Source organism: Melanotaenia boesemani, chromosome 2, assembly GCF_017639745.1.
Source record: "Melanotaenia boesemani isolate fMelBoe1 chromosome 2, fMelBoe1.pri, whole genome shotgun sequence".
Taxonomy (NCBI): Eukaryota; Metazoa; Chordata; class Actinopteri; order Atheriniformes; family Melanotaeniidae; genus Melanotaenia; species Melanotaenia boesemani.
The window spans coordinates 5935805-5961042 of NC_055683.1; the positions used below are offsets into that span (position 1 = coordinate 5935805).

At 41.0% G+C, this 25238-nt stretch overlaps 6 protein-coding genes across 6 annotated transcripts; 4 read left to right on the forward strand and 2 right to left on the reverse strand.

Annotated features, from left to right (window-relative positions):
- Window positions 1–116: 116 nt before the first annotated feature.
- LOC121654479 (3-mercaptopyruvate sulfurtransferase-like) lies at window positions 117–3610 on the reverse strand. Its single transcript, XM_042008648.1, has 2 exons — window positions 2926–3610; window positions 117–1467 (listed from the first exon to the last, which is right to left on the reverse strand). The coding sequence occupies exons 1-2, from the start codon at window positions 3512–3514 to the stop codon at window positions 1169–1171; spliced, it is 888 nt and encodes a 295-aa protein (XP_041864582.1). The 5' UTR covers window positions 3515–3610; the 3' UTR covers window positions 117–1168.
- A 19-nt stretch (window positions 3611–3629) lies between these two features.
- Window positions 3630–6278, reverse strand: LOC121654489 (3-mercaptopyruvate sulfurtransferase-like). Its single transcript, XM_042008658.1, has 2 exons — window positions 5664–6278; window positions 3630–4108 (listed from the first exon to the last, which is right to left on the reverse strand). Exons 1-2 carry the CDS (start codon window positions 6250–6252, stop codon window positions 3813–3815), a joined length of 885 nt encoding a protein of 294 aa, XP_041864592.1. The 5' UTR covers window positions 6253–6278; the 3' UTR covers window positions 3630–3812.
- Window positions 6279–8762: 2484 nt separating this feature from the next.
- LOC121648413 (peroxisomal carnitine O-octanoyltransferase-like) lies at window positions 8763–13025 on the forward strand. The gene is made up of 5 exons (XM_041998493.1): window positions 8763–8825; window positions 11554–12017; window positions 12185–12586; window positions 12904–12958; window positions 13018–13025. The coding sequence occupies exons 2-5, from the start codon at window positions 11574–11576 to the stop codon at window positions 13023–13025; spliced, it is 909 nt and encodes a 302-aa protein (XP_041854427.1). The 5' UTR covers window positions 8763–8825; window positions 11554–11573.
- Window positions 13026–13056: 31 nt separating this feature from the next.
- On the forward strand, window positions 13057–17380 carry LOC121648422. Its single transcript, XM_041998505.1, has one exon. It carries the CDS (start codon window positions 13057–13059, stop codon window positions 16795–16797), a length of 3741 nt encoding a protein of 1246 aa, XP_041854439.1. The 3' UTR covers window positions 16798–17380.
- A 2625-nt stretch (window positions 17381–20005) lies between these two features.
- On the forward strand, window positions 20006–21156 carry LOC121655177 (MIEF1 upstream open reading frame protein-like). The gene is made up of 2 exons (XM_042009646.1): window positions 20006–20088; window positions 20906–21156. Exon 2 carries the CDS (start codon window positions 20944–20946, stop codon window positions 21154–21156), a length of 213 nt encoding a protein of 70 aa, XP_041865580.1. The 5' UTR covers window positions 20006–20088; window positions 20906–20943.
- Window positions 21157–21346: 190 nt separating this feature from the next.
- On the forward strand, window positions 21347–25150 carry mief1 (mitochondrial elongation factor 1). Its single transcript, XM_042008228.1, has 4 exons — window positions 21347–21493; window positions 21621–21801; window positions 22249–22520; window positions 22618–25150. Exons 1-4 carry the CDS (start codon window positions 21347–21349, stop codon window positions 23455–23457), a joined length of 1440 nt encoding a protein of 479 aa, XP_041864162.1. The 3' UTR covers window positions 23458–25150.
- Window positions 25151–25238: the final 88 nt, after the last annotated feature.

Sequence of the window (25238 nt, forward strand, 5' to 3'; positions counted from 1 at the left end):
GCGGTATGGACGTTTTCTGAAACTGTACAGCTACATTTCATCAAACATTAAAAACATTTGCTTTTATTAATAATGAGAAAACCATTTAAATGAAATTAAAGATGAAATACAATTGCGTAGCAATGTTTTTAATAGTGTAGTCAGCAAATATTGTGTAAAGTGGAAAAATAAGGTAATAACATACACATGTTACAAAAAAAAAACTTTGCAAAACAATTTATTATTTTTTTAAGCAAATGTAATGGTTAAGCTACACCCTTTTTGTAACCATAACGTTTTGTAGGTAAGAGTGGCCCATTCATGACAGAAATAATGGATTCACTTAATGTAACAAATATTTGCAGTGCCCCTAGAATAGATGTTTAAATCATCCCAAGCACTGCTTCTTTAAAATGACCCTTTCAACTTGCTGTAGTTAATTCTGGTCTCGCCTGTTTTATCCCCCATCTTTCCCCAGTGAAACAAAACATCATCTGACATCAAAAAGTGGTTACGGGAATACCTTAAACATTTAAATGGCTCATTTATAAAAATAAGAATTTGTTTGTTACAAATGAAAATATTAAATGCTTAATAAGATTTAAGGCAAATTTTCTGACAAACTCAACACATGGACCCCTGCATAAATGGTCCCACATTATTTCAGCAGTATGTGTTGTACTGCTACATGTAGTCACAGTGATGTAACACAACCTACATACATGAACTTTGCTCAGAAAAAATACTGTCAGCTCACATCCACAACAGGGACTGGACTAAACCAGTAAAGTCTAGTCAATGTTTACTTTTTTTTGTAACATGACGTCTAAGCTTGCAGTATTTTATATTTGGAAATTTTTGTTTTTATGCAAGTTTAACCTACATCTCCTGCATATCCTGAATCATATTTAAGAGGAAAAAAATGTGGCGATCACTATCAATATACTGTAACATGAAAATAAAAATAACTAAAGCAGCATTCAACAGAAACTAAACCAGTGGAGCTGTAATAAAAAGTCAGTCTATCTGCATCAATCACACATAAACTCTACTGAGTGTTTCTGTCAACTATTGAAACTTGCTGTTCTCCTCTTTTCATAACTTTCACAATGTCATGTACACAGCCATCTGTAGCATGCACTGTCCGCCATCATCTCATTTGCACCTTCCTTGAAAACAGCTCTTCATATCACACTTTCTTTCCCTCCCCCTCAGAAATGATGTGCTCTGGAGAAGCCCTTTTAAACCACTCGCCCCACGAACCATCGTAAACACAAACTCCGGGGTGCCCAAGCCGATGAGCAGCCAGAACAACATGACACGCTGTGACACCAGAACCGCAGGAGGCCCAGAGCGGCTGCTCCAGGTCCACGCCTGCCTCACTGAAAAGCTTGGCCAGGGTCTCAGTTCCATGCTGCTTTCCAGAAGCATCCAGGAACGATGTGAACGGCATGCTGACCGCTCCAGGAAAATGTCCGGGCAGTACGTCTGAGAGGATGAAACAGAGGAGTGAGGAAAGGAGTTATCATTAACATAATAAGACCTGATTTTCCTCTGGTATTTTAGCAACATCTCTTGTGTTTCATTCTGTTCAGCCTTCGATAACAACCAATGTCTTGTGAATCAACATAACAGATGAGTTAGCATCTGTGGATATGGTTCACTAGATGTGACTTAAAAACCTACCTGTAATATGTATTTGTATAATGCTCTTTCACCAGACCGTTTTCTCTCAAACCTACAAATGTCCTCTCTGCTCATACTGTACTTAATTAAATATAAAAGATTTGGCATCTATTTAATGAATATGCCGCTATCTGAATGCATTTCCAAGTTCAAGTAAAAGTTGAGGAAAAATTGAAAATCTCAGGCTTTGCCAAGGTCTTTGACCTCATGGTCAAACAGTCTTTTTCTTCATCAGAAATCTCTGGAGCTTCAGCTTGAGCAGAGTCACAGCCAAATACAGACAGGACTATGTGTGTTACTCCCTTGTCTGAAGCAACGTATTGTCGAAGTACAGCTAGGCTGGATTAAGACAAGCCAGTTGGCTCAATCTCTGCAGCATATTCATTTTTTTTTATCTTCTGAAATTCTTCAGTTGCTTTCACTGTGTATGTTTTACTTCATTACATTATTGTATCTGTACTCTGAAACCTGATTCCATAAACTTTATTTGCTAAGCATATTTCTGCTATTCTAACATCATTTGCACATTTATTTCTTCCCATCATTAAGATGAATGTATCCAAAGATTACCTGTCCAGAGCTGCTGTAAAATGTCCAATAAAGCATAATATGGTGTTTGTTTTTTCCCTTAAAGCTCATAAATGGTTTTAATTAGTTGTGAACCATTTGTATTTGCTCTGATTAAGTCTTCTCTTTATGTTTGACTTGGGTAATGATGGGTCTCTTTTCCAGTGTAGTCTCCACATGTTTTTCAACATGGAAAAGATCATGTGATCGTTCGCCGCTGCTGTCTTTCTGGGCCTTTTTATGTTGCAGTAACCCAATTCTTGTTTCACCAGCACTGAGACCTCTTAAATAAATGATGAAGAACATTAGTTCATTAAACTGATTTAGGGCTAAAATTCCAATTATATTTATTAAATAGGAAGCTATGACTCTAAAACAGAAAATGTTGGGACATACAGTAAGAGTTACAGAAAAGAGGAGGTTTCTAGCAGACATTCTGAGCCACAACAGAGCAGTTATCTCAACATCAGTGAGTCTGATTATATGGGGAGACAGATTAAGATGAACTGTGAAAAGTTCCTGAATCCAATCTACAGTATATACTTTAAGTGTATGAAACTATTTTAAGGCAAGAGGAGGAAACACTAATGTGTGCTGATTATTTGAATGAAGTTCATTAGTCTACATGAAGAGAATAAATTACTTTACAGGCTGTTTTAGATATTCATTTAAAAAGTTTGTAGTCCTGCTCACCGTCTCTGGGCTCCGGCTCAGTGCCCCTGAATCTGCCAGCAGACCTGGCGTCCGCTACCTGGACCTGCTTGGTTCTGATGTTCTCCAGAATATCTTCATAGCTCTTCACCCATGACTGATTTAGGGTCGCTCGGAAATCTCTACGCTCCGGCTTAGAGTACTCAGAAGTCACCGGGAATTCTTCAGCAAGCCAGTTTTTCAACCCCCCGTCCAGCACCGACACCGAGCTGTGTCCGAACAGCCGGAACATCCACCACACCCGGGGTGCGCTGTACGAGCCAAAGCTGCTGGTGTCGTACACGACAACGTGCGTGTCGTTCCCGATGCCGAGATCTCCTACATATTGTGCGAAGTAGCTGGAAGTTGGGAGCATATGATCAAACGCTGAGTTCTTATCGCTGCATTCGTCTATGTCAAAAAACGACGAGCCCGGTATGTGTTTCTGGACAAACTCATCTTTAGGGACGCGTTTTGTTTTCGGCAGGTACCAAGAAGTGTCAAGAATGCGAAGCTTGGGACCAACAAGGTTGTTTCTGATTGCATCTATCAGCCACTGACCTGAGACCAGAGCACGGGTCTGCGCCGCCATGACGGAGACTGCACGCGCAGTTCCAGCACCGAACACTAGAGAGCAACGTCTGCACACAGGGAGGGTTCACATCTTTCTGGCCTTAAAGGGACACCAAATTATTACACCAGCCTTCAAAATATTAGTTTATTGTAAGTTATTTCACTGCAGAAGAGAGTGAGAGTTTATGCAAACATAAATGAGTGACACGTGTTTGACAAACATTTAAAAAATACTCCATTATACATAAATGAAACGTGTTTTATGTTGTTTTGAAGGACGTTGTTATTCTGAAAGATAATTGGTTTTCTCCATCTTTTCAAATCTTGCTTTTAGCCTCAGAGATGATGTGCTCTGGTGGAGCCTTGGTGAACCACTCGAACCAGGATCCGTCATACACACACGCTCCAGGAGCACCACACAGATGAGCGGCCAGCACCATGTGACAAGCTGTCACACCAGACCCACAGGTCCCACACATGGGCTTACTCAGGTCCACTCGTGACTTCTCAAAGAACTTCTTTAGCTCATTTGTGGGAAGCATCATGCCTTCACCATCTAGGAACTCGTTGAAAGGCATGCATTTAGAACCTGGGATGTGGCCTGGTTGGACACCTGCTGGATGATGACAAATTACATGTCTGCACACATTTGGAGCATATTATTAAACAGCTAGTGGTGTCACTATAACCGGTTTAACACATTGGTAAACTATGACAACTAGAAAAAAAAAACATGGAAGGCCATTATGTGGTTTGAAAAATCGACCCAGTATGACTGTGTGTGTGTGTGTGTGTGTGTGTGTGTGTGTGTGTGTGTGTGTCATACATGGTCTGCAAGCTGTGTAAACTAATTTGTGTGTAACTTTGGGTAGTTATGTGTAACACATGGTTTGTAAACCATATAAACAATTTTGTGCATAACTTTAGGTACTTACAAATGTATGTTCAAATGCACACACAAATATCTAGAAATCACACAAACACAATTTTTACACACGCAGAAATAGCAAAAATGCACAAATATTTTACACATTACACATTTTTTCACCTTCAACCTCATAAATCTAATCGTTTCGTGTTCAAAGAGGCTTCTAAGCATTTAAAATATTACATACCTGTGCACAAATGGCTTCATATGCACGGACACGTACGGATAAGTTTACAAGTTATCAAGGTGTTTGGAGACTCATTTCAAGGTTCCGACAGACAGCCTCGTGCGTAAAAGATGCGTTTAAGTGTTGGTGGAAAGCTGGGTCATCTGGATTTTAAAGTGGGACAGATGCGATGGATGGATGGATGGATGGATGGATGGATGGATGGATGGATGGTATAACACATCACAACTTTATAATTACACCAATACAATCATTATTCCCGTTACATAAGCAGCTTTTTTATGAATTGTTGAATGAACTGTTTTCTAACAGAAGTCACTAATAAGCATGTTAATATCAGCTTTACACCAAAAGTAGAGACGACTAAACATTTCAGCCAAAGTGTGATGTTTCAAAAACTTCTGACCATTAAATGAAGTCTGTTCTCAGTCAGAAAGTAATGGCTTATAAATAACCGGAGAAGAAAATCCGATGAAAACTCAGATGAACCAGCTTTCCACCAACACTTGAACGCACCGTGGTGGCCTGACTGTGAGGCTGTCTGAAAACACCTTGAGCTCTTGTAAACTGATGTATGCTTAAATGCATTTTTGTCCGTGCGAGGCAATTCGTGCACACGCATTTAACCATTTGTATGCATAGTTTTTTTTAAACAGTAAACTATTAAATTTATGAAGGCTGAAGGTAAAAATTTGTGTGTAAAATATTATTTGTGCATTTTTGTCATTTCTGCTTGTGTACATTTTTTGTGTGTGAAATTTTTAGATATTTGAATGTGCATTTGAACATACATACAACCACCCAAAGTTAAACACAAATTAGTTTACACAGTTTGCAAATCATTTATTACACACGCACAATGATTCTGAGTCGATTTTCTGTGAATATTATACATTTCTGCCAATATCACTTTAAATTTTCACACAGGGTTGTAGAAGCTACTGCAAAACCTAAAACCAGGACTACTTTAGCAAAGTTAAACAGTTAAAGTTTGTAGCTGCATCAAAAAGTATGTAGTAGCTGCTTAAATATAGCATAAAGTAGAAAACGCACCCTCTCTCGGCTCAGGCTTCTCTCCTTTGAATCTTGCAAAAGGCCTCACATCCACCACCTGAAAGCTCTGAGCTGAAATGTTATTTGTGATGTCCTCAAACGACTTCACCCATGAACGGTTCTTAGTGGCAGTGAACTTGGTGGGTTCAGGTCTGTTCCATGTCCCCGTGACCGGGTGACCCTCTCTGATCCAGTTCTTAAAACCCCCATTGAGCACAGATACATGAGGATGGCCAAACACTCGAAACATCCACCAAACCCTCGAGCAAGAAAATACCCCAAAGTCGCTTGCATCGTAAACAACAACATGACTGTCGTTTCTGACGCCCAGATTTCCAACATAATCTGCAAAAAACTGCTCTGTTGGCAGCATATGGTCGAACTTTGAACTCCTGTCAGAACACTCGTCTATGTCAAAAAACAGCGCTCCTGGGATATGAGATTGTTCAAATTCCTTCCTGCCGTCTCGTTTCATCTTTGGGAGGTACCAGGACGTGTCCAGGATTCTCAAATGTGGTCCAACGAGATTTCTTTTTACCATATTTGCAAGCCATTTTGCAGAGACTAGAGTTTGGGTATGCACTCCCATGATAACTCCAAGGATCTCAAATAACTGCCAGTAACATGTGACGCGTCTGCGCCACCTGCAGGCAGTGTTCTTCTTCTTCTTCCTCGTCTTATGCACGGCACCAATTACAGCTTTTAGGGGGGGCTTTGTCGGGCGTACATCGTGATAGATAGATAGATAGATAGATAGATAGATAGATAGATAGATAGATAGATAGATAGATAGATAGATAGATAGATAGATAGATAGATAGATAAATATAGTTTTGTCCTGTTGTGTGTGATAGTATGATATAATAAATATATTGTTTGCTGGTAGTACTGTGAAAATAAATCCTCCAGGACATTACATTAAGATGGGTTTGAGTCATGTTTTATATAAATGCAGCCATCCTTAAATTCATTCATACCCTGTATTGACTGTTCACCCCAACAGGATCTGAGCGCAGTGGGCGAACTAGCATCAGACAGTTACTTTTCAATGCAGCCTGGGTTGTTTTTTTTGTTGTTGTTGTGTTTCATGGCCAGTGTGTGTGTGTGTGTGTGCGTGTATTCGGTTTCTCTTCTCTTTTGTTTTTTTTGTTGCAGGTGTGAGGTGGTGTGGTGGTTAGCACAATGGTCTCACAGCAAGAAGGTCGTTGGTTTGAGCCTTGGCTGGGGGAAGGTTCGAACATGGGGCTGTGACCATTCTGTGTGCATGTTCTACCCTCTCCAGAGTACCTGGGTCTCTTCAGGTACTCTGGCTTCCTCCTACTGTCCAAAGACATGCATGTTAGGTCAGCTCTCTAGGAGTGAGCATGAATGGTTGTTTGTCCCTTTCTGTGTTGACCCCAACAGGTAGTTGAAACAATACAAATAGCATTAAAAATTCGAAATAGAGTTAAAAATAAAATAATAAACTAAAATGAAAATAATTAAAATAACTAAAATCATATCAAATTGAAATCAGATCAAAATGTCAACATTTCATTTGGTGTTAAAAGCCAAAGTGAACGGATGGGTTTTGAGAAGAGCTATAGAGGAGGTCTGTCTCATGTATAAAGGCAGCTCATTCCACAGTTTAGGTGCTGCCACCGCAAAGGCCCGGTCCCCTCTGAGCTTCCGGCTAGTCCTGGGCACACTCAGGAGGAGTTGGTTAGCCAACCTAACAGCCTGAGAAGGTATATGTTCACGGAGGAGCTCAGAAAGGTACAACGGGGCAGCACCATTTAAACACTTAAAAACAAACAAAAGCAATTTAAAATGGACCCTGAAGTGCACAGCTCAGCCAGTGAAGAGAAAATAAAACCGGGGTAATGTGCTCATACTGGCGTGTGCCAGTTAAAAGACATGCAGCTGCAGTTGAGAAAAAAACAACTTATTCATCCCAAAATAAAGTGCATTGCAATGAACCAGCTGGGAAGTTACAAAGACATGGAGCTAAAACTGTGCTAAAAAGTGCTTGACAAGTTGCTTCAGGTAAAGAAGCTGAATAACTGACCAAATCTGGCTTTCAAGTTTTAGCTCTGAATCCATTTTAAAACCCAGGTTTACAATCTCTGGCTTGAACAATGTCTTAAAATTTCCCAGATCTATAGAAAGAACACCAGCTGAACTGGGTCCAAACACCATAATCTTAGTTTTAGAATCAATAAAATAAAGAAAGTTCAGTGCCATCCAAGATTTAATGTCCTTGAAACATGTTTGCAGAGAGTTCACAGAAGCCCATCCCTCTTTTTAAGTGGAAGATAGATCTGGCAGTCATCTGCATAACAGTGAAAGGAGATGCTATGTCCCCTCAAAACTGACCCCAGGGGGAGCACATACAAGGAAAACAGAATTGGGCCCAAAATGGATCCTTGCGGGACTCCATATGACAGTGGAGCACAAGAGGACTTGCAAATCCCATAGACGAACCGAGAAAGTTCGGTCTTCTAAATAGAACCTGAACTATTCCAGAGCAACACCTTTTATGCTGACACAATGTTCCAAACGCGAGATTAAAATATGATTAACAGTGTCAAAGGCAGCAGTTAAATCTAAGGGAGAACCCAGCCACTGCATCTTATCCATCAGTTTATTTGTTTTGTTGTTTTTTTGTTTCTTTGTTTGTTTTAAAAACAAACCTGAACGCCCTTACCACAAAAACACTGAAATCGAAATAGTTTACAAGCTTAAAACACCGCTATATCTAGTTCTGCTCACAGTAAAAAGAAATTTGTGCTGGCTGACAACTTAGACACTATTGTATTGGTTTATATTATTACAAGTCACCACATTTACCGCAGAAAAAAGTTTACACTCATGATGGGTAGTAGTTCAATGCCATTATTTAATGTTTCTCTTACACTTTATAACAAGAAACTCCAAATTTATATTAAAAGGAAAAAGAGAGCAAAGTAACACAGGGAAGGAAACAAATAAAAGCCTTAATGGAGAGATAGACTATGAGAGGTGGAGAGAAAGGGTTGATAAGAAAGAGAGTTTCTTAATTGGAGTCACTGCTTCTTCATTACAGAAAATCCCTTGTTTTTGCAGTCCTCCCCAGCATTCCTCTTACTGAGTGATCGTCCACCCTACCAGCCGGCCAGACCTTGGAGAAATTTCCACAGTGAGGTAAGTTGATTTTCTTCTAAAACAACAAAGGATAACTTAAAAAAATTGGTTTCTTTTCTATCAGACACATAATCTGTCACTCATACTTAACATGATGGCAAACAACTTAAGAAAGGCATAATTGTTTAATATAGATATATACGCTAGTATGTCTATACAATAGTGTATAATACACTTATTTTTTGAGAATAACTTCTATAAAATATGCTTGCAAATGATTGTTATTGCTGCCAAAATAATTAGATGAATATGTAATGAAATGATACTGTTATTGTAAAAAGCACATTGCCTTTGTAGGAATAATATATAACACAAACATTTTTCATTCAAATGATTTCTCTGACTGAGCGTTTCTCACTTTAGATGTTTAAATAAGGTTGATAAAAGATTTTTATTTGCTATTTATTTGTCCTGGTTTGACCATTTAAAATGGTCTCATTTATGTGTTAAACAATCTCTTCATCATTATAAAGAACTTTGTATCACGTAATACGGGGTAGTGGAAATAACTTAGACTATTGAAATCATAAGACTGATATCCATCAGGTAGAAGGATGTATTTGGAGAGAGAGAACACAGACAGCCAGCGTTGTGTGGATGATTTGAACTGATGAAGCAAATCAGGAGAAATCTAATTTCCATCTCATGTTTCCCTGGCAACCAGCTAAAAAAAAAAAAATAGTTTTAGTTTGGAAAAAGGACTAACAGCTTTCACGTGTGAGCAGATGGGTTGAGTTATCAACTATTACGCAGGTCTGCATTTTGCTCAGCCTAGGGGGTATTGTCTTGTGCTGAAGTAAAATCGGGATGCGTTCCATCCATGTTCACCACTTTAACACACAAAGAGACCTCTGTTGCTCTCAATATTCCCCTGACCAATAATCGGTTAATTGACTTACCGACTCCACTAATGTGAGAATGGTGGGACGTCATGTGAAGAAAACGTGGCATACTTTTTCTCATTTATTTCATTGTGCAAGTTTGTATGATTATGTGCGCACTTTATGTTGGAGTTCTACTGCATCTGTGGGCTGAGGAGAAGCCTGTGAGTTAAAACAAGCATTTTTTATGGAATGAGACAGTTGTATTTTAATCTTAATTCTGTCATTTCACGTTATCATGTTCAGATTTAAATAGAACATCTGCTATGTATAACCATTGCTGATGATCAGGAATAAGCCTACAGAAAATAAGAGGGGATCACCATATTTCTGCCTATTTGTAGCCCTTTGACAAACATAAATGCTTAAATCCGTCAAAGTGATGTACTGAGAGTTCTCCAGGATGCTCCATGTCTGCAAAGCCACCAACTTTCTCATGTGTATGGTCTCTACTCTTTGTACTGTTATTGTAATGCAATATAAATGTTCAAGGAAACAGATTCAAAGCAGATTTTGGTTGGCAAATAAATTAATTATACTTAAATGTACATGCACAACAAAACAACTGACTTCTGCTTACTATTCTGATACAAGTCAAAGTTTCTCTTTTTCTTGATTTTCCTTTTTTTCATGAGCATCAGCAACATTTGTTTGAGAAAACATTTATTTTCCCAGCGGTTGTCTATTAAGTACATATAGAATATACTGACAATGGTGGTTTTAACAGAGGCAGAGCTAAGGGGTGGCTAGGGGGGGCCATGCCCACTCTACCCGGCAAGGAAGTCCATCAGAGCATTGCTAATCAATTAATTTCAGTTAACTGCCGTTACATATAGAAAGACCTGTTTTATGGAATATTACAATTAATAATGAATGAAAAAATAACAGTCTTAAAAGGGAGTTAAGTCTCGACTCAAACTGGGGGTCATACAACAGTTAAAACTGAAAGCAAATGGCTTGTTGCTACATCTAGGTGACAATTTTTTCTTTTTTCTGTTTTTTCTAATAACTCCTGACATTTCTAAGCAACTTAGTTTTATTCTACTGACAAATTTACACAAATAAATAAATGTCAGTTCAATGAAATATATGCAATTAAGAAAAAATAATGAATAAATTGCATAAATATGAGTATAATGGTTATTTGAAATTGATATAGTAAGATAAATGTAACCGATTGAGTGAAACATTACATGAACAAGATAATTCATTCATTACCCCAGAAACTGTCATTGATCTTTGAAGGAATGTTTGACAAGAATGAATTCTCATGAGGAGAATAAAGAAAACTGATGTGAATGGGTGAAGCTGGTTGAGGAGTAAACGTTAATATGCTGGTGGCATTGTGATCATCTCTAACGGACTTGCTATGTTAAAGCCACCCACGTGGTGTTAGAGGGGTATTGTAGGATTTTGTCAGACATTTTTTAATGGCGCTCCTGCTTAAATTATCTTATGTATTTTAAATGTGAAATTATTATTGTTCTTCTTAGCATCTCAGCAAGCTTAACATTAGAAACTGATCTTCTTTAATAAACTGAGTTACATGAACATGGTGTACTTCAACATTGTAGGTATTCCTACATATGGAAATAAGAATTACCAACAAATTTAGAGTTAATTTAGTTGGAAATAAGAATTAGCAACAAAATTAATTCTAAATCCTACAATGAACAATTATGACACATCGGTTTCTGCACTATCTCAAGTGTCTTAGCCTGATCTTTACTAAAATTTTCCGGCTCCGCCACAGTGCATTGAAAGCTGTCTTTATAATTTCACAAAGTACTTGGCAACTTGATTCTTTCAAAACCAATTTTGCCTTCTTTTTTCTTCTGTCTGTCAAGCGTCCTCCATCTTTTACAGGATGAAACTTCTCAACTACCCTGTCCCGGAGCTGAATGTTACTTTGCAAGAAGTGAGCCGTGTTCTGCAGCTCACTCTTAGCCCTGATCTTTACTCAGAGTTCAAAACTACTCTGGAAGAGCAGAGGGAAGTCCTCGAAGAGGCCCAGCAAAAAATAACAACCGTTGCTGCAGGCCAAGAGAATTGGGTGACACAGCAGTTCAAGAGAGGTTTGCTGTCTTGTGCTGACCCCCTGCCCACCTCAACAGCCCTCCCAGATGTTCTTCTTCCATCTAAAGGAAAGGGATTTACCCAGCTGGGGAGGGCAGCGGCTCTGCTCTGGGCAGCAGCAAAGCTGTACAGTGAGCCCCACTTACTGGAGGGCGATGTTCCCATGGAGCACACTCAGCAGTCGGAAGTATTCGCTGCCAGCCGTATTCCTGGCAAGAGTCAGGATGAAATTAAGGTGAGATTACTAACAGAACCCAGCTGGCAAGAAATGTAAGTGGGTCTGACCTTTCTTGAACATGGTTTAAATATAGCTACTGGAATGGACTTTCTGACTGGTTGTAACATCACAGTCATCCAAATATTTCTTTTACATTTTCCACCCTGTAACTTTTGCGTTTGCAGGTCTACCAAGACAGCCTCCATGCAATCATCATCTGTGCTGGAGGAGTGTTTCCTGTTGACATACTCTGGCGTCCCAGCACTGGTGGACCAGTTTCTGCACGGTCATTTTTGGATATCTACAACCAGCTGACTCAGGTGATGGGCCAGCCCAGAGCTGAAAAACTGAATGATCCTTCTGTCATCTGCAACCTCTCAGCTTTGGAGCGCAAATCCTGGGCCGCCATCAGGGAAGAGATCCTAAAGCAAGGAGGAGAAGCAATGACATCGCTGCAGGTGATGGAGAGCGCTGTGCTAGCTCTCTGTCTGGAAGACTGTAACCCTCCTTCTGAACTAGCTGACATCCTCAATGCAGTGAGACTGGGAGGAGGAGGAGACAGCCCATGTCTGAGATACTATGACAAGGTACATCTGAACTAAAATCCTGTTATTAAATTAACATAAAAATGCCACTTGGTTTCAATGGGTTTCATCAGTACAAAAGTCGGCAGTGCACAAAATAATTTGCAGCATATATGAATGCAGCTAATCTTATATCAGCGCTTTAGCACATCTGTCACTGAGAACATTCATGGACAAAGCTAACTTAGTCACGCGATAAAAGGTGGCATAAAGAAAGTTTGAATGCACTCTTGCTGTTAAGTACTCCAAATTTATAATGCTTGATGATTTTTCCATAGACAGAAGCCCAATCAGTTTTTGTCTGTCTGATTTTTTTGCAGGTATTGAACCTGGTGGTGTTCAAAGACAGCAAAGCTGGGATGCTGTTCGATCACAGTGCTGTGGATGGAATGGTGGCTGCTCTTGTAACTGAACGTGTGTACAATCTGTCTGAGACTGTTGACTTTAAACTTGTTCTTGATGAAACACAAAAAATGAATAAGCCTGTCACAGTGAACAATGTTAACTCTGTTTACCCAAGTGCCCTAACATTCCCCTTGCAAGGCATAAATACCCCCAAACAAAGTCCTCAGTTAAAAGTAACCCACCCAGTTCTTACTTTTGATGTACCCTCTTATCCTGATGTCTTTTCTACTCTCAGAGGGCAAAGAGGCCTGTATGATGCTTGGATAAACTTCTCGTTGCAGCTCTCTCTGAGGCAGACATTTAGGGAATCTGCTGGCAATCATATTCTTGTCACACCCACCCATATGCGACACTATAAACATGGCCGTTGTGATCCCACATACTCAGTCACAATGCATTCTCGCAAGTTAGTGAGGGTCTTGGCATCTCGCATTGGTCCAGATAACACAATCCAATACACTACTGAGCTACTACAGTTATTCCATGTTGCATTTCTGGAACACAAGAACCTCATCAGAAAGACAAAAAGTGGTCAAGGTGTTGGTCCACACCTGGCTGCTCTGCGTCGATCTTTGCCATCTGACAATCCAGTGAAGAAGTTCCTCAACCCTTTTGGATGCCCGTCTGTGTACATCACAGGTGCAGATCTAATGGAGGGTTTAGAGTGTGGTGTTGGAAATGTTTATGCACAAGACCAGCTAGCTGTAACCTATCTTGGAAAAAGAGACAAGGTGCGCATTATGCTAAATGGAAAAGGGTGCTTTGCTCTAGAACTACAGAAGCTTGAAAAAAACCTCAAGTTGAACCTGAAGCTGGTGATGCTTCTAGCTCTTAGATATGCCATTGCAAGCCAAATGGGAGCACTGGAGTCTCTATTCCAAGAGGGTCAGACAGAGCAGAGGTTTCAATGCCCAGACAGTCTACACAAAGACAAAAGCTCTGTTGATGCTAACTCTGGCATGAGCCCAAACTACACTCTGGTGATTCATGGTGGTGCTGGGGATGAAATCATGCTAAACAACAAAGTCACAGCAGTCATTGAGTTTGCTCTACGAGCAGCTTTATCTCTAGGGTCCCAAGTGCTACAAAAAGGAGGCAGCAGTTTGGATGCAGTTCAGAGGTCAGTGGAAGCTTTGGAGGACTGTTTCCTGTTCAATGCAGGTAAAGGGTCAGTGTTTAACAAGGATGGAAAAATTGAAATGGAAGCAACAATTGCAGATGGCAGAGCAATGAGGTCAGGATCTGTTGCTTGTGTGAAAAGTGTAAAGAACCCAATAAAAGCAGCCAGATGTGTGATGGAGAAGAGCTCACATTCACTGATTGCAGGTGAGGGAGCCGAAGAGCTTCTGCAAGATTTGGAAGAGAAAGAGAAACCTGTTGGGTTGGAGTACTTCTACACTGATATACGTCAAAAAGAGTTAACTGGAAAACTCAGCTGTGGTAATACCTCAAAAAACAATCATCCTCAGACAGTTGGAGCTGTGGCCTTGGACCGCTGGAATGGATTGGCTGCAGCATCCTCCACAGGTGGGTTGGTTGGAAAGCTGAAAGGGCGAGTTGGGGATACAGCAGTTGTAGGAGCAGGAATATATGCTGATGACAAGGTAGCTATTACCTGCTCTGGAGATGGAGATGTGTTTCTGAGGAACTCTGTGGCACAGAAAATAGCTAGTCTATACCACAACAGAGCCTATAGCCTCAGGCAAGCCTGCAGGGAAGTGATATCTGAAAATCTAAATGGGACCTGTGCAGGAATCATTGCTGTAGACAGTAAAGGTGATGCTGTCATTGAGACAAATGCTGGCGTGATGTTTGTGGCCTCAATAACTGATGACATTTCACGAGTGGAGGTTCTCAGACCAATGAAAAGCTTGTCTAATGTGATCTGGGAAACAGACCAACTGGTTGCCTACCTGAATCCCAAACCCTGGACCCCTGGGTCAACCATTCTCACTAGAAAAACTCTCAGTGGTGCAAGTAGCATCTTCCAGTTTGCCACACCTGACTTTATTGCTATGTTACAAGGAGCAAAAGCTGTTTCCAACTTGCTATGTGAGCGGCTAGGGGTGCAGCGCTGCGCCATGGTTTTCAATCCAACCCCTGATCAGCCAGCACAAATCAGGCTGCTCCCACTGCATGGATTAGAGCCAAAGTGGGAGCCTCATATTGCTGGTGAGGAAGAATTCCATGATTACAATACCGGCTATTGTACCTCAAAAAGCGGCCCACACTGGGATGATGAAGCGCTGGCCCAGGTTCAAGCCAGGATCAGAAATGCACTGCCAACACCTAATGCTCCTTTTTGCTTTGACTATTTTGGTGACCCTTCCAATGATAACCTGTTCTGTCGCATTGTCCGTGGAGAGCAGCAACAGTGGAGAGTGTGGGAAGACAGTGAGCATGTTGCCTTCCTTACACCGTACCCAAATACACCTGGATTAACTGTTGTGGTGCCACGCAAACCACTGTCCAGTGACATCTTCAGACTGGATGAACCTGACTACAAAGCACTGATCTTGGCCACTTACAAAGTTGCCAAATTGCTAGAAGAGGGCATGAAAGCTGAAGGTGTTGCAGTGATCTTTGAAGGATTTGAGATTGACCATGCCCATTTCAAGTTGATCCCTCTGGTACCTTCACCAGATGGCACTAAATCTGTTGAGCTGAAATCTGAATACTTCCAAAACTACCCTGGATTTGTGTCATCGCTGGATGGTCCACCTGCTGACTCTGAAACCCTCAAGAACATCCATTCAAAAATTACCCAGTGCAGACCTCCTCGTTCTTGGGAGGACCCTCAGTCTCACTCCACACTTGCCATCAAAAGCCAGTGGTATCGCAACCTGTTCCAGATTCAAAACACTCTGTTCCACAGCACAGTAGAATATTTCCACAGCTGTTGCCAGTACTCCTACGCCCTGACCCCTCTCACCACAGATACCATTTCCTCACCAATGGGCCTGGGATCTGACTCTGAGCCTGTGTCTGTTGATCTGCTGGGACAGGATGTCTACCTGGCCGACTCTATGCAATTTGTACTTGAATACTTCCTGCGCTTCCAGGAGAACCTGCCAGGGACCTACTACATATCTCCCAGCTTTAGAGGGGAAGATCCAGATGCCACACACTTGAACCAGTTCTACCATGTGGAGTGTGAACTACTGGGTGACATGGACGATGCCATTTCCACTGCAGAGGGATACCTGTTTCATCTCACCAAGTCCATGTTGAAGAAACACTCAGATATAATCCTGAACACTGCTGGGACCCTTACACATGTCACAGCTATGCTGAGTAAACTAGAGAAGAAAACTCCACTACCAAGAATCCCTCTAGACCAGGCTATTCCCATGATGCCCTCTGCTGATTGCTTAGAGTGGGTACAAGACGGCCAACCCCATTTTGGCAGAAAGTTAACTCGCAAAGGAGAGCGTGTTTTGATAGAGAAGTTTGGTGGGGCTGTTTGGCTTACTGAGATGGACCATCTTGGAGTCCCCTTCTACCAGGCCTATGTGGAGAGCACTGGGCGGTGCAAAGCCAAAGCTGCTGACCTCTTGCTGGGACTGGGTGAGACTGTAGGTCTTGGTGAACGCCATTCAACCCCTGAGATGGTACAAGATGCCCTCAGGCACCATGCAGTGCCAGAAGAGTCCTATAAGTGGTACATTAGCATGCGCCAAGTGAAGCCACTACTTACCAGTGGATGGGGTATGGGGACGGAGCGTTACTTGTGTTGGCTGCTTCAGCATGATGATGTCAGAGATGTACATATCATTCCTAGGATGAAAGGAATGAAGTACATGCCCTAATCAGGTCCAGCACCAATTTCCAGGCCGATATATTTGTATTTATTGAGCCAAAATAAAGTATACAATCTGGATTCTGACCTTTCTGATGTAACAATTATGACTAATGCAAATTGGATCCAGATTACTGGGTTTTATAATTCCTGATGTGCCCAAAGACCAAAGTCTGTTATCTCTTTAATTCTTTAATTCTGTCTTTAATGCTGCAGATGCTGTCAAGAACTGCAACATTAGTTGGTAGTAGTATGGAAGTGGTGTTATTCCTTCTTGGTGGAGGGGTGGGGGCAGTAAAATGATTTCAATGCAATTATAGAGTTAGAATGCATGATAAGTGTAAAACCTTTTTTTTATTTCATTGTCAAAACCTTTTGCCAATGTTGAAATGGTCTATTACAAAGTATTAGTTGTGAGACAAACACTAGTATGTTTAGTAAAAATAAATAAATAAATAAATAAACTTAAGACATTATTTACCCAGTTGTTTTAAATGTTGTAATCATCTGTATAAGCAAATTTTTTCTAAATCTTCTAAATCTTCTTGTTTTGATCCTGTAATTTTTTTCCTGTTGTTTAAGTCACCTAAATCATGTACCAATGCTGTTTTAATGTAGTGATTAAGATGTTTTTATATAAATATCAGGTACAAAATGAATGTTAGTGATAGATCTGGATGCTTGCTGATAATGCTCTTTGTACCTGTGCCCAGTAACATTTGGATGAAAATGTTAGGACTGTTTGAGAGTGATAAAGAGATTTATAGTCTCCAGCCACCATCTTTCAAGCCTGTTTCATAATGTAGAGTATAAAACGTCTAAAATAAGAATGAATGAATCTATATCTGTTCACTGCATTTTTTATTGCTCTGTGAAGTTGGCTGGATTTACCTCTACCAGCAACAGTCAGATATTTTTGTGAATTAGTTGATTTGATTAAATAAAAATTTTGATGCCACAAAATGACCATTTTGTTGCTTTTATAATGACAATGCTGATATGTGATATTTGTGACTGTAGAATAATTAATATTAGAGTTAATTCTTTTTAATATTTGTGCAAACACTGTACATGTTTAAAAAATATTCAGTCACAAAGGGCTGCATATGTGATTTATATTATTAGTCATTCACAGAACATGCTGAGGGGGCTCCACTGAGATTTTAAATATATCGTATCAATAAATACAATTAGAATATCATGAAAAGGTTGATTTATTTCAGTAATTCCATTCAAAAAGTGAAACTTGTATAATATAGACATTCATTCCTCACAGACTGACGTATTTCAAATGTTTATTTCTTTTAATTTTGATGATTATAACTGTTAACTAACAAAAATCCCAAATTGAGTATCTCAGAAAATTACAATATCGTGGAAAGGTTCAATATTGAAGACACTTGGTGCCACACTCTAATCAGCTAATTAACTCAAAACACCTGCAAAGGTCTTTAAATGGTCTCTCAGTCTAGTTCTGTTGGCTATACAATCATGGGGAAGGCTGCTGACCTGACAGTTGTCCAAAAGACGACCATTGACACCTTGCACAAGGAGGGCAAGACACAAAAGGTCGTTGCTAAAGAGGCTGGCTGTTCACAGAGCTCTGAGTCCAAGCACATTAATAGTGAGGCGAAGGGAAGGAAAACATGTGGTAGAAAAAAGTGTACAAACAATAGGGATAACCACACCTTGGAGAGGATTGTGAAACGAAACCCATTCAAAAATGTGGGGGAGATTCACAAAGAGTGGACTGCAGCTGGAGTCAGAGCTTCAGGAACCACCACACCCAGATGTATACAAGACATGGGTTTCAACTGTCGCATTCCTTCTGTCAAGCCACTCTTGAACAAAAGACAGTATCAGAAGCGTCTCGCCTGGGCTAAAGACAAAAAGGACTGGACTGCTGCTGAGTGGTCCAAAGTTATGTTCTCTGATGAAAGTAAATCTTGCATGTCCTTTGGAAATCAAGGTCCCAGTGTCTGGAGGAAGAGAGGAGAGGCTCAGTATACATGTTGCTTGAGGAGGAGTATAAAGTTTCCACAGTCAGTGATGGTTTAGGTGCCATGTCATCTGCTGGTGTTGGTCCACTGTGTTTTCTTAGGTCCACGGTCAACCCAGCCGTCTACCAGGAAGTTTTAGAGCACTTCATGCTTCCTGCTGCTGACCAACTTTATGGAGATGCAGAATTTATTTTCCAACAGGACTTGGCACCTGCACACAGCGCCAAAGTTACCAGTACCTGGTTTCAGGACCATGGTGTCCTTGTTCTTAATTGGCCAGCAAACTCACCTGACCTTAACCCTATAGAAAATCTATGGGGTATTATGAAGCGGAAGCTGCGATACGCCAAACCCAACATTGCAGAAGAGCTGAAGGCCACTCTCAGAGCAACCTGGGCTCTCATAACACCTGAGCAGTGCCACAGACTGATGGACACTGCATTGCTGCAGTAATTCAGGCAAAAGGACCCCCAACTAAGTATTGAGTGCTGTACATGCTCATATTTTTCATGTTCATACTTTTCAATTGGTTAACATTTCTAGATATTCCTTTTTTGGATCGGTCTTAAGTAATATGCTAATTTTCTGGGATACAGAATTTGGGGTTTACATTGGTTGAGAGTCATAATAATCCAAATTAAAAGAAATAACCATTTGAAATATGTCAATCTGTGAGGAATGAATGTCTACATTATAAAAGTTTCACTTTTTGAACGGAATTACTAAAATAAATTTACTTTTTAATGATATTCTAATTTTATGATGAGTACTTGTATAAAATTCAAGAATTCATTATTCCAGAGGAATTGTATTTTTTGTGATCTGTGATAAACTTAAAACAATAATATAAAATGTCAGTATGATCATTTAAATTTTAAAACATTTATTGGGTTATTTAAATGTATCTAGGATCCGTTTAAAAAAAAAATCATTTATTCATTCGTTCTCTGTACCGCTTTGTCCATTAGGGGTCGCGGGCGTAAACTGGAGCCTAACCCAGCATTTTAGCAGGTGAGAGGCAGGGTACACCCTAGACAGGTCACCAGTTCATCAATATTCGTTTATTTGTTTATGTATGTATGTATGTATGTATGTATGTATGTATGTAAATATGTAGACAGAATAAATCTGCCAGGGGTGCTTAGAAAAGAAAAAAAAAAAAACAGAAAAAAAGAAAAATTGTGACCCGGATGTAGTAACAGACCATTTGCTTCCGGTTGTAACTGTCGTATCTGACCCCCGGTTTGAGTCGAGACCTTACTCCCTTTGAAGACAATTATCTGTGGAATAATTCCTGAAACGTATGTTGGCTCGTGTTGTTATCTGTGTATATTTGTGTTATTGCTTTCAAAACGTCGCATGTATCTTGTCCATGAGGCTGACTATAAGTAAGGTCAGTGGTTGTCTGGTCTTGTAGTTACGGGGGGAAGCTAACAAGCTAGTCAAGAGATGTGTGACTTTCTGTTGAGCCAGCCATTTTCTGAAGACTTTGGATCATCAGTAGGTGACATGGGAAATATTAAAGAAATTTTCTCAAAACGTGATGGGTATTAGAAAAAAGACACTTCCGTATATTTTACTGGTCATACCTGCACTGTCACTGGTGAGATTGCAGCCTGTTCGAGCTCTTATTGAACATGAGGAGCGCAGCATGTTTTGCAATGAGAGTGGGAGTTAAACATTTGCAGAGCGAGCATTTCGCCGCTCAGCTAAGAAACAATGCAAATTTAACATGTTACACAGTTTTATCAAAAGAAGATTGATGTTGAGCAAAGCATTTGTACACTTCTTCATACACTCAACTTTTTGCATCATAAATGATACTTTTCATTAAGGCAGCATGATGGGCAGCTAGTTTTGCTTTATAATCCCATGATGAGTTTCTTGATTTCTTAGTTAAGATCGGAATATAATATGATAAATAAATATTTGCAGCTGCAAACTATTGTTAACTCTGCCCACCCATGCTGATTGACTTAAATTTAACGGCTTCCTTCACCTACTGGACATACTGGACCCAAATGATCATGGGTCCAGTAAACCATTTGTCTCAGGCCACATGACCTTTGTCAGATGTTCACAGAAAAGGCTGCAAACACTCTGCTAATTGTTTTCCAGGTGCCAGGGTTGCGCCCCCTTTCCATGTGTGATCCCTAATGGGCAGCTGGTCTCGCAGTGCGGTGCTGGAGCTGTACAGGGCGCTGCTCCGAGCAGGGCGTCACCTTCAGTATACTGACAGAAACTACTATCGTCGGGCTGTGGCTCGCGAGTTTCGCCGCTGCCAGGCCCTGACTGTACCTGAGGATAAGGAGGAGGCACTGAGGAGGGGCCAGTTCTTCCTCAGCAGCAGACTGGGTGGACTTATGTAGGAAGGAGGGAGCACGCACCATCTGGAGGTGGGTTAGAGAGGTCACTTGGAGGCGCACGCCCAGGTGGGTATACAGTTAATTTTAAGCATGCTTTATGAGGGTTATATTTGTGTACTTCAGAATCTGGTTGTCCAAACATAGTTCTTGTTTCCTGAGTCATTCTCTGGCTTGATCTCATTTCAGTGGCAGGATGGCAGGGGTGAATGGAGATCGTAAAGGAAAAAAAGATGACAATGGTATTGGAACAGCTATTGACTTCATGCTTTCCAACGCTAAGCTTGTGCTGGGGGTTGGAGGGGCAGCCATGCTTGGCATTGCAACACTAGCTGTCAAAAGAGTAAGTGTGAAGAGCTCCTTTTTTTGTCCCCATCAATGTACACTATGATGGAGAAAGAAAAAAAGAAAATCCCTTGCTTCATCATCCATGCTGCTACCTAATGTGCACGCCCAAATTCTTTGTGCAGATGTATGACCGTGCCATAAGTGCTCCCACCAGCCCCACCAAGATGGAGCAGACAGGAAAAAGAAGTTGGGAGGAGCCTGCCTGGATGGGGTCATCACCACGGGTACTGAACCATGACATGAAGTCGACAGTTAGCAGGTCGCTCCAGTCTCTGCCCACTTCCTCACATGCATTTGAACCAGGTAAACAAATCTGCCAGGAAATTAACATAATTGTTTCAGATTTTTAATTAATGTGAGTCAGTTTGGTGGGTTAGACGTTGAGTCAGATGTTGTTTTTTTTTGTTGTTGTTAACAGAAAGCTTTCTTGGAGGATTGTTGCTCTTTCTTTACAGTGGGTTTTTAGTCTTGCTGCCCTGCAGTTCTATTATCCAGCTATTTTCTAGTAGTATTTTGGTTGGATTGATTGTGCAGTAGTTTAGGCTTGATTTTATTATTTATACGCTTTAGAAGCCCCTTCATTTAGTCTTTTTAGATTTAGTCTTTAATATCGAGATATCTTGATGACCCTTAAGCTTCATAATTTCACCCACAGCCTCCTATTATCTAAATAGAAGTGGGTCTAAAAATTCTACTATGTGTTAAAATAAAAGCAGTATCTTTTAACTTCTGTTTTCATTATTTTCTCAGACTGTCTGCGGAGAGCTGTAGGTCGCTCTGCTGTGGGAGGAAGTGGTGCCACTCAGTCCGACCTGCTGCGGGCTCGGATGCGCCTGTCTTTGCAGGAACATCTGTGGGAGTTTTATCAGAACAACGTCAACATCCCTGCTGAGGAGCAGGCGATGGCCAGAAGGGCGGCGCTAGACATCTGCGCTGAGCTGCGGGTGTTTCTTCATGCCAAACTGCCGGACATGCCGCTCAGAGAGATGTACCTCAGTGGCAGCCTATACGATGACCTCCAGGTAAGTGATCATATGCATGTATTTTTGTTTTTACCTTTTATATTTATCTCAGGTTTCAATCGAACTAGCTTTCACTTTCCATTTTCCCACCTTCCAGGTGGTGACAGCCGACCATGCTCAGCTGATGGTGCCTCTTGTCTTGGAGAAGAATCTGTGGTCGTCTGTTCCAGGGGAAGACACCATCATGAACGTCCCAGGTTTCTGGCTTGTCCGCAGAGAAAACTTGGAATATTTCCCACGGAACAGCAGTTACTGGGACCGCTGCATGGTTGGAGGTTACCTCTCCCCTAAATCAGTTCTTGAGGTCTTTGACAAGCTTGTCGCTGGCTCCATCAACTGGCCAGCTATTGGGAGCGTTCTCGACTACATCATCCGTCCTGTGGTTCCCTCTGAGACGCTGACCCTGGAGGTACAGTTCGAGACGGACCGGAGGCTGTATGTAGACTTCTTGCCTTTGCTCGTGATGGAGGATGGAACCTCGCTGATTGCCAAACCGCATCGGCTTACTGCAGAGCGCCACGAAAACCTGTGGCGGCAGAGCTTCCGCGTGGCGGAGACGGCGCGGCTCAGGGCGCTGGATCAGGAGGACGGGGGCTGCCGGTGCACCTGCCTGAAGGTGGCGAAGGCTGTGTGCAAGCTTAACCCCGCTCTTAACCTGCTCAACGCCAGCCAGCTCACCAATGTCATCTTGTTGCTGAGCGAAAAGGAAGGTGACTGGACACAGGAGGCGCTGGCCGACCGCTTCCTTCAGCTACTACGAGCACTAGTGGGACACTTGGAGATGGGAAGGCTACCATGTGCCCTCAGTGCTAAAGTTAACTTATTTTGTGAGCTGACTGAACAGGAAGTGGATGAGCTGGGTTATACCCTCTATTGTGCTCTGTCAGATCCTGAGGGGCTGCTGAGAACTGCCGTGGAACAGCGTCAGCATCCATAACAAGCACTCAAATGTCAGCCGGTTGTTGAGCCAAAACAGGCTCCTTGAGAAAGCACCTGCATGGAATAATCACCTCACATGCAACGCCCTTGATTCTTGATACCTCTGTAATACATCTGTGAGTAAATATGAGACAGTATCAGCTACTTAAGTGTTGCAACAGCTTGACTCTAACAATGAAAGCTGTTTCTGTTGCGATCCAAATATTTTAACCTCTGAAAAAATTGGAGGCCTGCTGGAGTGGATGACTCTCCTTAAAGCCATTGTATTAATGAAGTTTAGTGTTGGCATGCTCTGCTGAATTATGTCGGATTGAGCGAACTCTGTATTGGTTGCTTCATATAAAGAAGACATGAAATCAGCCATATATGAGTTCCTTTTAACTGTTTTGGGGAGTTTTGGGGTGCAGACATTTCTGCCGGGTACATGCAGCTACATCAATAGAATATATGTTGATTGTGTGTATGCCGAACAAAATGAAATAAATTGTTCATCAGCCTAAAAGACTCATCATTCTCGAATAAAGAAACAAGCTAAAAGTCTTTTCTGGCTAACTTTGCTTTAAAAAGAAAAAAACTTGAGTTGCATATAAAGAGTTTAGCTAGCAAGTCTTCATTAATACAGTGGCTGAATTAATGACGTGTGCTTTACATGTTACATGTGGAAACAGTGTTTTGAATGTCTGCAGTTTGCATGTGTTACTTCTAGAAGTTGAACAGGTTAATATGCAGTTATATGTTGTTTGTCTCCACGCCGTTGGACCATAGATCTGCTATAACGTGAATTAAGATTTAATATTGCCATATATGGAAACAGGAAATGCCTGATTTGTTGCTGGCTGATTGAAATCCTAAAAAATTGCATAATTATTGCCGTGAGTAGAGGAGGTGTCCACGTGATGGACAGATACAGAGCTGCTCTTTGTTTGTCGTTATAAAAGAGATATTTTTTTCTCCAGACTCCCATTCGTTGTGCAGGTCCAACACACTTTATTAACTAATAAGTATTGCGTGCGCCCAGCATCACGGGTTATATCTGACTATAAAAATGTTACACGGAACCAGGTTGAGCAGGGCATACTGAAAAGCACTCGCAGTGTTTGAGTCCGCACTAATCAACTTAGTGTGTGTTGTGTAAGTAGCCAGACGTGGATTAACAGTCGTCAGCACAGAAAGGGCAAGTACTGTTAAACAGCACAGAACATGGGCCACAGATCCATTAATGACCTGCACTGATGCCTCTGCATGTCAGAGCTTCATGTATATTAATAGATTACAGGTGCTAATCTCTTAGATCATGATCTGATCCGCAGGGATCCGTCAGTTATATAACAGCAGTTATTTTAGTTAAAGTGCTCGATAACCTAAGTTAACATTTTGCCATCTAAGGCAGCACTGCAGGTGACAATATGTGGACATTAAGCTAGAACAGCTGCTGGACCTGCGGGTGGTGTTTGTGTCAACATTCACAATATTTTGTGCAAAATAATCTTTTGGCTGCTTTTTTTTTGTCACCACTTTTAGCCTTAGAATGAATAAATTAAAAACAAGACAGTAAATACCCCCCATTCCCCATCTCAGTATAGTGTACATAATGGAGAGGTTTGGGTTGTGTCAAGTCCCAGTGTGTGTTTAATCAGATAATGGAAAACAGGTGAATATTTTTGTATTTATTATACATTTGTAACCAAAAACAGAGCTGATTATTTATTTTCACTGGCGTATTCAACATGAAAGTGTTGTTCTTCATTAAGCTTTCAGATAGTTAATCTTCATTAAGCT

What these genes read in the sequence shown, in the direction of transcription:
- LOC121648413 (XM_041998493.1), top strand. Translation starts at nt 11,574, where the DNA reads ATGAAACTTCTCAACTACCCTGTCCCGGAGCTGAATGTTACTTTGCAA. An exon ending in AGAGTCAGGATGAAATTAAG is followed by an intron (nt 12,018 to 12,184) that starts GTGAGATTACTA and finishes TTGCGTTTGCAG; the next exon opens with GTCTACCAAGACAGCCTCCA. An exon ending in GTCTGAGATACTATGACAAG is followed by an intron (nt 12,587 to 12,903) that starts GTACATCTGAAC and finishes ATTTTTTTGCAG; the next exon opens with GTATTGAACCTGGTGGTGTT.
- LOC121655177 (XM_042009646.1), top strand. Translation starts at nt 20,944, where the DNA reads ATGGGCAGCTGGTCTCGCAGTGCGGTGCTGGAGCTGTACAGGGCGCTG.
- LOC121648422 (XM_041998505.1), top strand. Translation starts at nt 13,057, where the DNA reads ATGAATAAGCCTGTCACAGTGAACAATGTTAACTCTGTTTACCCAAGT.
- LOC121654489 (XM_042008658.1), bottom strand. Translation starts at nt 6,252, where the DNA reads ATGGGAGTGCATACCCAAACTCTAGTCTCTGCAAAATGGCTTGCAAAT. An exon ending in GAAGCCTGAGCCGAGAGAGG is followed by an intron (nt 4,109 to 5,663) that starts GTGCGTTTTCTA and finishes ATCATCCAGCAG; the next exon opens with GTGTCCAACCAGGCCACATC.
- mief1 (XM_042008228.1), top strand. Translation starts at nt 21,347, where the DNA reads ATGGCAGGGGTGAATGGAGATCGTAAAGGAAAAAAAGATGACAATGGT. An exon ending in CAACACTAGCTGTCAAAAGA is followed by an intron (nt 21,494 to 21,620) that starts GTAAGTGTGAAG and finishes TTCTTTGTGCAG; the next exon opens with ATGTATGACCGTGCCATAAG. An exon ending in GCCTATACGATGACCTCCAG is followed by an intron (nt 22,521 to 22,617) that starts GTAAGTGATCAT and finishes CCCACCTTCCAG; the next exon opens with GTGGTGACAGCCGACCATGC.
- LOC121654479 (XM_042008648.1), bottom strand. Translation starts at nt 3,514, where the DNA reads ATGGCGGCGCAGACCCGTGCTCTGGTCTCAGGTCAGTGGCTGATAGAT. An exon ending in TGAGCCGGAGCCCAGAGACG is followed by an intron (nt 1,468 to 2,925) that starts GTGAGCAGGACT and finishes TCATCCTCTCAG; the next exon opens with ACGTACTGCCCGGACATTTT.